The 13,171-nt window shown below is 33.7% G+C and overlaps 1 protein-coding gene across 1 annotated transcript; it reads right to left on the minus strand.

Annotated features, from left to right (window-relative positions):
- Nucleotides 1-3,218: 3,218 nt before the first annotated feature.
- Nucleotides 3,219-6,771, minus strand: LOC111056855 (gustatory and odorant receptor 24-like). Its single transcript, XM_039425436.1, has 4 exons — nucleotides 6,203-6,771; nucleotides 5,030-5,107; nucleotides 4,528-4,617; nucleotides 3,219-3,802 (listed from the first exon to the last, which is right to left on the minus strand). Exons 1-4 carry the CDS (start codon nucleotides 6,599-6,601, stop codon nucleotides 3,635-3,637), a joined length of 735 nt encoding a protein of 244 aa, XP_039281370.1. The 5' UTR covers nucleotides 6,602-6,771; the 3' UTR covers nucleotides 3,219-3,634.
- Nucleotides 6,772-13,171: the final 6,400 nt, after the last annotated feature.

A 13,171-nucleotide genomic window follows, 5' to 3' on the forward strand; every position in this document is an offset into this window, starting at 1 on the left:
CAAAAGGTATTAAACTTGATGTGACTTTTGTAACACGTGTGCATGTAGATCCCGGATCTTCTCTTCCATTTGCATCGTTAATGACGAAACTGATCTTATTTCTAACAATTAAAATATTCAAATTAACCAAGTTATAGATCTACTTCTTAACCTTGGGCTGACAATTCAATTAGGATAGTTAGACTTAGATATTCAATTTTGAATGGTTAATCTTTTTGACATTTCCAGTTCATACTAAATTTTTATCAATTATTTATTTAGAATGTTCATTCAACCATAATTTTATCCATCGTGTTAATTTAATCAGCATGTAATGTGACTTATACATTAATTATACCTATGTATAATATTTGGACAATTTGAAACTAAATTAAGAAATTGAAGAAGTTTTGGGCAATAGCCTGCTTTTCTTTTCTGATTGTTGTATTGTTTTTGCTAACCTAATAAATAAATAAATATATAAATAAATATGCAGTTAAGAAACACATATTTTAAGTATGAAATACGAATGTGTATTAGGGTCAATCTTACATTTCGCATCCAGTACTTTATTCAGATCGATAAAAACATGTTTAAAGCATTTTCAAGAAGTTTTTTGACTCAAATAATGGGCATACAGGTAAATTTCGAATTATTGACTGAAATAATTATTTGATTGAAAATTCAATTCTACACAGAATAGGTCAATTTTCATGTTATATCAACCCACACAAATGTATCAGTATTATGAGCGGCTCTTTTATTGATTGATCATTATACAGAGTGTGTATAATAAGTAACCGGACTGACCTCAGGAAAATTTTTATTGGCAAAATATGGACAGTTTTTCTTTAGAAATCTTCAAAATCCCCATTGGAGTCGATAACATGCTGATACCGGTTTTTCAAATCCCTGAACGCTCCCTGGAAGTCGGCAACCTCCATGATGTCTAGAGCCCTCGTCGTAGCACGTTGAACGTTTTCCAGAGTCCCGAACCGGGTTCCCTTAAGTTGCCTCTTGATCTTGGTGAACAAAAAGAAGTCCGGTGGTGCCATATCTGGACTGTATAAGGAGGATGTAGCAACGTTACCCTTGACTGTTTGGCCAACTGCTCGGTGACGAGCAGGCAGGTGTGTGACGGAGCATTGTCGTGATGGAGGATCCACGAATCGGCAATCCCCGGACGGACTCGATGAACCCGGGCGGTTAGTTGACGGAGCACCTCTCTGTAGTACTGGTCGTTTACAGTTTGGCCACCAGACATAGAGTTTGTGCCACCCGGCCAAACTGTAAACGGCCAGTACTACAGAGAGGTGCTCCATCGACTAACCGCCCGGGTTCATCGTGTCCGTCCGGGGATTGCCGATTCGTGGATCCTCCATAACGACAATGCTCAGTCGCACACCTACCTGCTCGTTACCGAGCAGTTGGCCAAACAGTCAAGGGTAACGTTGCTACATCCTCCTTATACAGTCCAGATATGGCACCACCGGACTTCTTTTTGTTCCCCAAGATCAAGAGACAACTTAAGGGGACCCGGTTCGGGACTCTGGAAAACTTTCAACGTGATACGACGAGGGCTCTAGACATCATGGAGGTTGCCGACTTCCAGGGAGCGTTCAGGGATCGGAAAATCCGGTATCAGCGTGTTATCGACTCCAATGGGGACTACTTTAAAGATTTCTAAAGAAAAACTCTACATATTTTGCTAATAAAAGTTTTCCTGAGGTCAGTCCGGTTACTTATTATACAAATCCTGTATAAGTTCAAGCATTACTATTATTATTGGTAGACCACTACTGCTCATTTTTAAAGGGTTGTCATATTAGATTCAGCTAATGTAAGCTGAACTGGAGCAGTTCTCAAAAACAGAGCGATTGTGCTTTGATACTCCACAAAAGTATTGCACGTGTTCGATGATTGGAGCTTGAGTTTAGTGAAAGAATAGAAAATAAAATATATTATTTGAAAATAATGCACATTTGTATCATCCTTGATGAAAGGTTGCTTGAGTTTTTAGAGTTATGAAAATTGTTTTTAAATTATCTTCATTAATTCCATGACCTATTAATGGAATCATCAGTGGAGTGGCCGTAGTCGAGTGGATCAGATGCTGGCTTTATGATTCAGAGACCCGGGTTCAAATCCCGGCCCGGGCAAGATATTTATCTCGGGCCACTCCCGTGTATCGGATGGACACGTTAAGCCGTCGGTCCCGGTTGCCTAAAAAGCAGTCGTTAGGTCATGTCAGAGGCCCTGAAATTGATCAGTTGCGACCTGAAAACTCTGACACCAGACCTGAGCCAGCCAGGTCACACGATATTATTATTATTATATCAGTGGTATTCTCATTGGACTATCTAAATTCAAATTCTCCAGATTTATGAATGAGAACAAAAAACTTCACGGTTTCTCATTTCTATACGAGAAATTGTTACCTTTTTTAATCCCCTTCCAACACAAAACTTCCTCAGCTTAACCACCTGATCAATGAGTCCAGATTAAAAATTCACTATGTGAAAAATTAATTTCCCTGATCTCAAGAAATCTTTTTTTGTCAGATCTGACAAGTTTTTTCCTGTGTTTTAAGCTTTTGCTTTTATATACAATACCGGTACACATATATTATTCACTTTTTTATCAGTAAACTTTAGTAGAATTTTCACTTTTAAGGCTGTACAAAGGCTGAAAATAAACTTTCTACACGTGATATTTTTCTAAGTTTTTCAATTTGTATATCATCAAGCTAACAAAATGAAAAAATTTTCTCAGGAAAACATTTTTTTCCGATCATTACTTTTTGAGATATGAGCGCCTGAAGTTTGAATTTTTTGGACAGAACATCTCAAATTCGGTAAGATATAGATCCATGAGATTTAGAGAATAGATTCTTCATGGTATTGTTGATCTAGTAAAACAAAAATTTTCTGAAAATATCAATTTTTGAAAAAGTTATTCAATTTACCAAAAATAACTCAACTAAAAGTTATTTTTAGTAAATTGAATAACTATCTTAAAAAGTGATATTTTCAGAAAATTTTTGTTCCACTAGATCAACGATACCATGAAGAATCTATCATCTTCTGAATCTCATGGATTTATCTCTTACCGAATTTGAAATGTTCTGTCCCAAAAATTTAATCTTTAGGCGCTCATATCTCAAAAAGTAGTGATCAGAAAAAAATTCCTGAGAAAATCTTTTCATTTTGATAGCTTGATGATATACAAATCGAAAAACTTTGATAAATATCACGAGTAGAAAGTTTATTTTTAGCCTTTGCACAGCCTTAAAGAGAAAGGTTTCTGTAATGTTTTAATGCAAATGAACGATAATTGAATCATCAACTGACATCACAAAATACATCAGTTGATTGATAAACACAATATAAAACATGTAGTACCTTTTTTATTGAAAACATTTTAAAAATTCAAAACATTTCAACGACTAGTTTCGACCTACTTTGGTCATTTTCAAGTTGAAATATAATACATGTTTTTATATTGTTTTTATTAATATGAATAAAGTAGCTCATACAAGTGATTTTATCAGTTGATTGATATGGCTTGAACCTCACTACAAAGAGAAATTTCCTGTCATAAATTTAATGAAGAATACAGTGCGATACAAATCGTAATCTGCCTCATTTTCATGTTTTCAAAATCCAAAAGTTGTGACGTAGTTTTGATACTGAACCAAATCCACATGTGAGATGGATCTCTTATTTCTGCTTGCTCCGTCCATATTACTGTCCTTGTCTTCTCCATAAAATGAAATTTTGAATTGTAAGAGAATAATCATGTAGTTGATCCATGTGATGAGGATCTGTAAAATCATATGAATAATTAGAATTACAAAATAACTGTGGTATCCAAAATAACTGTAAAATCTATCGTTATCTATTTTGTTGTACCTTGACTGCCAAGGTAATTAGAATACCTCAATACCTGTATTCTTATTAGCTTCTCATCATCTACTGTGTATCTGTTTTTTGAAAGGGTTTATTTAGAACCAAGTTTATCTGAGTGTTGTGTTGAAATTTTGTAAATTATGCGGCGTCGGTTTTTTTAACTAGGCTACAAAATATTTACAGAAGTTCTATCATGAAATTAGGTTTTCGTTTTATGTAAAGACTATTGAAAAACAGGTCTGATTTGAAAAGTGCATTCATCCATTGAATAAGGACATTTATAGAATAATAAGGCACATTAAGTGCTGGTTCACAGCAGTCGGTTAAATTTTAATCGTGATTAATTTCATGAGAACCAATCAGAGAAGACTATTTTTCGAAAAAGCCTTCTCTGATTGGTTCTCATAAAATATATCACGATTAAAATTAAACTGACTGCTGTGCAACCGGGCCTAAGACTTATAAAAAACAAATTCCAAAATTTTTCATTGTTGTCGCATTATTAAGGTTATTAAATACAAAGTAGAAAGATTTTTCTGAAGCTATTGAAATTTTTTATAACTTAACTTATATAGAAATAGTAAAAGTAATGTCAATTTCTAGTTGAATCTTATAATTATTTCAATCTCATCTAACTTACCGAACAAAATAATTGTCTGTCAATCCTGCCATAGCCACTAAATATTATTTGCGTATTGGTGATTGATATTTTTTTCAGAAACCGCTTTCCCTGCAATCATAATGAATAATTGTTAGAGGTTGAAAATTACTGAGATTCACAATACATTAGTAGTGATAGTTGATGAATAGTTACATTGCGACATTTAAAAATGCATCAATACCGTATTAAGTTACATCAATGTAATAATTGATATAAAATGAATATATTTTTTAGTTTGTAAACGAAGTATCTTATCTCCGCACATTTCATTGGTATAGGCTATTATATTTTAATCTCGTTTTTCCAAAGATTGAACTGAATTAATTGATATTATAATTTACTTATTTAATTTTTTATATAGCAGGAAGACTTTTCATTTCATGGACTCATAGACATTACAATCGGATTTATGTATCTATATTTTGACTTTTATACATGCATCATAATATTTTTTTTTCAATAAATGGAAAATCGTACTCGCCTGTTCATGAAGAGTAATATCACTTAGTGCATTGTCAGATAGAATTCCCAACATTTTCTTTTTGGTGTTATCAACCAACTGTAAAATTACACAGCAGTCATTAGCTCTTAAATCTATTTTTTATAAAGTTCGTTAAATGAAAATTATAGTTGGGTACTTTTCTATGAAAATAGATCAATCTCATCCCTAATATATTCTCAATATCTATTCATTTCAGTTATTGTTCATCTAGGTACTTTATCTGAACTTAGAAAAAACAAGAAGCCTATTGATCTCAGACGAATAAGTTTAGCATTTAGAGATTCAACATTGAATGTGCATCATGAGGCAGATAATAATTTTTCATTTATCAATTCTAATAGAAAATAATATCATAATCATTTTACACAGATTATTGAACTGGAAATGAGAGTTATAGTCTCATTGATTTGGATAATATTCTTCCTTCCACTAATATAACACAGCCTAGCATATTTAGGGTATAATATTGGAAGTTTTTCAAAATGAGTGTTATTGTAGCCTGTCACATCAAATAAAGTCGAATTCTATTGTCGTCTGCGACGAATAAACTTTCACCTGAAGTAGTTTAGCGTTGAATTTCCCTCTGTTGATTCTGCAAACTGCATGATCCTTATTACCTTATTGCTATTATAATTTTATTATTATAATAAACTATTACCATATTCTTATTACATATCTCTCCTCGCTTCTGTTGAAAAAATCAAAATAACAAACTAATGGTATCAGACTTGACTTGACTATCATACTGGTAGACTAGTTTATGATAATCTATACCATAATAAAGGAAAGAACTGGCTTATACACGTACGGGATAGGAAAATTTTGTTTGACGCAGCATCACGTCTGAACTACTGAACTGATTAACTTGAAATTTTGCATAAAGATTTTTAATTATTAACAGAGTATGGTTATAGGCATACTTTTAATTTTCCAAGATTTCATTACGTCAAGTTTTCAATTGTGAAGTTTTGTAATACCCTTGCGGAGCACGGGTCACCTGCTAGTAAGTAATAATTTACTTGGCTATTTTCATGTGAGGTGATACTTTGGAACAAACATAGTGAATTTCCTAACTGACAAGGTTTGTTTACCATCTATCAATATATATTCGACAAAGGTAAGTAGGCTACAGTATTAGAAGGTGATACTCACAGCTTTTTGTGCTGATCCAGCTGTGGTTGAGCCAAGCCAGAGGTACACCAGGCATATCGTCGTCTGGCCATGTAGTCCCAGGACAAGGTCGGTGAACTGTGACCTCTCTTTCGAGTCTCGGAGAACCTTCAATAAGATCTCGATGGTCATGTAGCGAAAAATAAACTCGTAGAAGACAAACCCATGGAAAAGTAACTGTAGAAAATTGATGGCCAACTGATAGCCGTAGATGCTGGAGAATGTCAATGTTAGACGACTTTGCAGCTTGGCCAATTTCACCCATAAGTACTCATAGTGAGCTCGGTCAATGCAGCTTTCCTCCTGTCTCAAGTCTTCTTTGTAATCGTCGGAAAGTTGCAGAGCGGAATTTCTCAGCGCATCAGAGAGCATGTACCACATTAGCTCTGTGTACAGTCTTATCAGATATATCACTGAGTAGAAAACAGTGACTAAGAATGATAATCTGGCATCGAAAGGAGGCCCTACACAACAAAGAACAGACAAGTTAGATTGGTCTGGTAATAAAACATATACATTTTAAAAACATATTGTCACCTGGTCATATGGGACATATACAGGGTGATTCATAATTATGGTAAAATATTTTAATACGTGATAGTAGAGGTAAAAATAAGAAAAAAAGTTCCTATAAACATATATCCATAAACGCTTAATTAGCGAGCTATACAAGGTGAAAGATTTCGCCCGGAATTCAGTTCCTCTGTTGAAATACACCGATGCTGAATTGTTTGGGGACTAGTTTTTGAAAAACTTTTGCTGGATTCATATGGAAAAATATCTGAAGAATTGAATAAGACTAGTCTGGAAGCTGTAGTGTGAGTAGTTTTTGAGAAAAAAGTTGAAATATGCAAAAAATCTAAGTAGAAAAACACAGACTTCTACGTTTGATGCCCAATAACTTTCTTTAATGACCAGTAAACAAATAATTTTTCGCAATAAAAATTGTAGAGAATTTAATTCTGAAAAGAATGATGTAAGCTGTGTAAACTAAATTTAAATAAAAGTTGGATAAAATGTATTCTTATGTAGTACATTACACACCAAAAATTTGCTGTTTTATGAGGAGAGAACTAATAATTCATAGGTTGTAGCTGATTGCAAATAGAATATGGATTTTAATAACAGCTGTTCCAAAACAGCTGATTTATTTTGTTTTAAATAAGGAAATATTTAAAAGAAATTATCAGCTGAAAATTATTTTCAGAAATATTTTAGCTCACTGTTGAACAAAAAACAAACTGTAAGTTAGGCCTACTGCAGCCGTGCTGTGTTTTTTGTTTAATCTATTAACCAGTTATTTGTAACCATTTCACTTTGCTTTTGTGTTAAGTGTTAACTTTTTAAAAAATGGCAGGTAATTTTAGACATTATTCATACTCCGAATTAGCTGACATGCATTTTGAAAACAAATAATTAGCGAATGGAATGTTTTTTTTTATGGAATGGGACACTACTCTAATAGTACTGAAGCAAGACGTTTGTATCAAGAGAACTTTCCTAACCGAGTATGTCCAAGTTCAAGGTTTTTTGCCATTATTCATCAACGTCTGTCTGAAACAGATTCTTTGATATCCAAAGAGCACATTTATGCAGGCAGACCTCGATCTACTAAGACTGTTGAGTTAGAAGAACAAGTGTTCTTAATGAAATTTATGAACATCCCGAGAAGAAAACGAGAGAATTGTCAGTGCAGTTTAATGTCAATCAATCTATTATTTGGAGGATACTAAAAGAGCAACAATTACATCCATACCACCTCCAGAAAGTTCGTACTCTATTGCCACGAGACTGTATTCCCCGTGCTGGTATTTGCCGATGGATTTTAGTAAAACTTGTTTACCCAAACTTTTTAACAACCGTTTTATTTACCGACGAGGCACACTTCACAAGAACAGCTATCGTTAACGTCCACAACTAACATATTTGGGCAGCTGAGAATTCTCATGCCATCAATCCTAATCTTCCACAACATCAGTTTTCAGTAAACATTTGGGCAGGAATCATAGGAGCAATCTACTTCTGTTCGAGCTTCCTCCCAGGCTTAATGGCATATCTACTAGTCTTTTGGTATAAGTTTAATGTCATTTAGATATGCTACTTTCATATAAAAAAAACGTTTCATAAAAAACCGAATATTTTATTTGCAATCAGCTACAACCTATGAATTATTAGTTCTCTCCTCATAAAACAGCAAATTTTTGGTGTGTAATGTACTACATAAGAACACATTTTATCCAACTTTTATTTAAATTTAGTTTACACAGCTTACATCATTCTTTTCAGAATTAAATTCTCTACAATTTTTATTGCGAAAAATTATTTGTTTACTGGTCATTAAAGAAAGTTATTGGGCATCAAACGTAGAAGTCTGTGTTTTTCTACTTTGATTTTTTGCATATTTCAACTTTTTTCTCAAAAACTACTCACACTACAGCTTCCAGACTAGTTTTATTCAATTTTTCAAATATTTTCCATATGAATCCAGCAAAAGTTTTTCAAAAACTAGTCCCCAAACAATTCAGCATCGGTGTATTTCACCAGAGGAACTGAATTCCGGGCGAAATCTTTCACCCTGTATAGCTCGCTAATGAAGCATTTATGGATATATGTTTATAGGAACTTTTTTTCTTATTTTTACCTCTACTATCACGTATTAAAATATTTTACCATAATTATGAATCACCCTGTATATGAATCATGCATATATTTATCTCATATTGATCAGGATTTTAGAGTTTTTAAATTAAAAGTTCAATGAACAGTATTTTGTCTGAACAATCTTTTGTCATCGACAGAAAGATTGTTTATTTTAATTGTTGTCAATATTAACGTTAGCTTCTCTCTGTTTTTATAGCAAACGTGCGTTTGTGCGACAGATAGAAATATGTACTTGAGATGGCTTTTATGTTTGGCATTGACTGAGTTTATATTAATACCCAAAATTTAGCTTTCGTTCGGCAGAGTTCGTTCGGTAGGACTGTGAGTAAAGTCCGGTTGTTCTGGTGAAAAGGATATATTTTTCTCTTGTTTTATAATACAGTTTTCCTGTCGCAGTTCGGGCAGTTTAGAATTGTATTATTGAATAAGACGGGATCTGAACTTATTTTACTAGATCAGTTATTTTATTTTTATTTAATAATAATTAACGTCGCGTTTCAACCAGTGAATGTCAAAGGGGGAAGCCATCTTCAAAGATGGGTGTTATCCTTTTTGAGTTTTCTTTTTTATATTTTTCATAACCACAAAGATTGTATCTCTTAGCAGCAAGCAAGTAGTTTCCCCATTAATTTCATTTAAATATTGTTTTCTTCTAATAAAGTAATCTTGATTGTTTTAATTGTAATATATGTTAAAGATTCATTAAATTATATGGTAGATTGTTCACCTTTTGATTGTATCATTACAACCATCAAAAACCATTACTTATAGTCTTCTTTTCTCCTCATCCTTACAATATACTTTTTTCATAATAAGTTGGTAGGCATACTATTCATTCCTTTCAACAGTATTGTAATTAATGTGAATTTAGACTACAAGAGCAACCTTTTGATAGTATATCGCAACTTAGTGAATATTTCGTAAAAACTGTACAAGTCTTTTTATCTCCATTTGATAGACTAAGGTTGAGCTTCCAACTATCTGAGGCATGTCTAAAAGATTAATACTGTATTAATGTTTTGATTGAAATTATGAATATCTGTATCTGAAAACTTGAATAACCGGTATTGTGATTGATTTGAGCAACACTACTCCAATATTATCATCATATATGGTTTTGTATAGTTGTACAGTAGTGAAGGTGGAAAAATACTATATACTATACTATAATAAAGGAAAGAACTGGCTTATACACGTACGGGATAGGAGCATTTTGTTTAACGCATCATCACGTCTGATACTGAACTGAAATTTTGCATAAAGATTCTTAATGATCCGAGTATTCTCGGTTTAGGATCATCTGTCTTGAATATTTAACTTCCTTCCAATCAATTTTCCTTTCCTATCCAGGGGCTTCCTCATCCTAAATAGTCTCGGTCGCCCTCTTGACGTACCTTATTCATCCGATTCCTTTTGTTTTACTCATTCATTCACTATAAATAATCAAGCATTAAAATTCAAGTAAAAGTGACTCATAACAGTTATGAAGTAAGATTGGTATTTTTCCTTTTTTCTTTTAATATGAGTGTTTGTGGAAAGTGCTCCAAGCAGATTATTCGTACAGAGAAAAATAAAATAGTCTGTAAAGTGTGTCGGGTTACATTCCATGGTACATGTTGCAAGCTCACAATTAATGAAATAGAGTTTTTATCTGCCAGCAAACAGTGGATGTGTGAAGCGTGTAACAAGGAGAGAAGACTTAGTAGAGGTGAGCCCAACTCTTGTTTAGTTAATACGGAGTTTTCACAAACCACAAAAAGTATGGGAATTACATTGGAGGAGCTCAAAGAAATCCTGGAAAAGCATAAGCAGGAAATACTCGACGGCCAGAGCAAGCTAGAATCGCAACTAAATAGATCAATTGAGATGTGCTTCGGCCTAATAAAAGAAAATTCTCAAAAGATAGCTGAACAGCAGGAGACTATTGTTGCTCAAAAGGCTATGATTGAGACACTAAAGGCAGAGAAAAAGAAATGCGAGTCGAATATGAGTGCTATGGGGAAACGTCTCAGTGAGGTTGAACAGTACTCTCGAAAAAACACGCTGGAGATCTTCGGAATTCCTGAGAGCGCGACTGAGAGTGATGCATCACTCAAGAAGACCGTCGTCGACGTAGGGAAGCGCTGGGGGTCGCCATCAAGGAGGAAGCAATAATCGCCTGCCATCGTATTCCAGCTGCCAATCGCCCTGACAAAGGTATCATTGTTAAGTTTCTGCGAGGAGATGAACCTGACGGGCTGCTCGCGAAGAGAAAGGTGAAAAGAGACTTTTCAACTAGACACATACCTGGACGCACGGATGACAACCTCATCTACATAAATATCTCGTTGTCTAAGGAGAGGAGGATTCTTTTTTCCAAAGCACGTAAGTTGAAATCACAGTTCAACTACAAATATGTGTGGACTGACAGGAATGGTAGGGTTAAAGTGAGAAGGGATGACGACAGAAAATCTAAGGTGATTGTGATTGATGATGAGAGTGAATTGAATCGCATTATAGAGAGGGAAACTTTGAAATGCGGACCTAATGATAGTTAAAAATTTTACAACTTATTTCAATTATTTATCATACAATGTCAGACTTAATTCAATGTTTTTTTCACAATGTCATAAAATGCTATCCTATGTTACTAATTTTATTCCTTGCCCTGCAAATATGTTGTATTGTATGGTGAACTTTTTAATTTCTCCTGGAATTCTCTATTACAAGAACTTAGCCTATACTAGTAATAAGGTCACGAGATGCATTGGAGTATGTGATTATGATTATGCAGAGTACTACAAGCATGCCCATATTATGTATGTAATAGGAGATTATGCATCTAGGCAGATCATCTTTATTTTTGATTACATATTTGTATTGAAATTTTTCTATATCATATTCTCATACCGTGCTGTGGTTCCATTGTTTTTTCTGTGTTATTGTTGTTTCATGTCCACATACACTAAATTTACTTCTAAAATTATTTTTGCGTTGATATTATAGATTATGCCAGTAGCAAAACTTCTTTGTTCAATTGAGGAAACAAATACATTTATTACAGGATCAGAAGGCATCTGCATATATCACCAAAATATAAGAAGCATGCACTCAAATTTCGACTTATTTCTATTGCATCTTAACAGCCTTTCTGTGAAACCATTAATAATTATACTTAGCGAGGCGTGGTTACAGCATGAGAAGGATGTTCTCTTATACCAAATAGATAACTACGAAAGCTTTTCCGCATTTTCTGCTTTGTCTAGAGCTAGTGGTATAGTGGCTTATGTGCATAAATCTGTTGTTGCAGTGTTGGGAGATTTCGCAATTCCAAATTGTGATTGTTTGCTTTTAAATTGTATCTATGGTAGTCTCAAATTTTCGGTAATGGGAGTTTATAGATTGCATATTGGTGATCGTCAGTTATTTGTTAATAATTTGAGACTCGCTCTTGAGAATATTCCAATAAATGAATTAATTTGTCTAGGAGACTTTAATATTGATATAGGCTCAAACGATATAATTGCGGATGATTATCTTGACTGCTTAAACAGTAATGGGCTCGAACAGTTGATTGATATCGATACTAGGGTAACAGAGATATCATCGACTTGCATCGATCATTTCTCTTATCGCTCTATCCGGGTCACTATCAGTAGAGTTGCCGTAATAGATAACTCAATCACAGATCACAGAGCGGTAATAGGCTTCTTGCCAGTTGGACAAATGAAAAGAACTTTGTGTGATTGTCCTGAAATAAATAAACTAGATTATCAGCTACTTTCTAATAACATCAGATCCCATTCATGGACCAATATACTCGAAATAGATGACACAAATACTGCATTTAACAAATTTTATGAAACCTTCAATAGTATTTTAAATAGATCCACAATTAAACGTAAACTAAAAAATAAAATCAAAATGATAAAACCGTGGATGACACCTGGATTGTCAAACAGTATTGCTGTAAGGATAAATTATATAAGTTACATAAACGAATGCCAAATAATACCGCTTTAAAGAATAAATTCATAGCAATGAGAAATAACGTGAAGCAATGGGTAAAAAACGCAAAATGTAAATATTACTCTGACAATCTGCTTTTACACTCCAAGAACTCTAAAAAGAAATGGGAAATTCTGAAATCATTATTACCTGGTGAGAGCAATAGTATTCAAAATATACAGTTAAATGAGGATGGAAAAATCATCAGTGATAGTAAAAGCGTTGCAAATTTGTTCAACGAGTATTTTATTGATCTACCTGAAAAACTCTCCCAATCTCTTCCACAAGTATCAGATGATATAG

The sequence above is a fragment of the Nilaparvata lugens genome, chromosome 3 (assembly GCF_014356525.2).
Source record: "Nilaparvata lugens isolate BPH chromosome 3, ASM1435652v1, whole genome shotgun sequence".
NCBI lineage: Eukaryota > Metazoa > Arthropoda > Insecta > Hemiptera > Delphacidae > Nilaparvata > Nilaparvata lugens.

Coding starts and splice junctions, on each gene's coding strand:
- LOC111056855 (XM_039425436.1), bottom strand. CDS start 6,601: ATGTGGTACATGCTCTCTGATGCGCTGAGAAATTCCGCTCTGCAACTT. Junction 5,108..6,202: donor CTGGATCAGCACAAAAAGCT/GTGAGTATCACC, acceptor GTAATTTTACAG/TTGGTTGATAACACCAAAAA. Junction 3,803..4,527: donor ACAGACAATTATTTTGTTCG/GTAAGTTAGATG, acceptor ATGATTTTACAG/ATCCTCATCACATGGATCAA.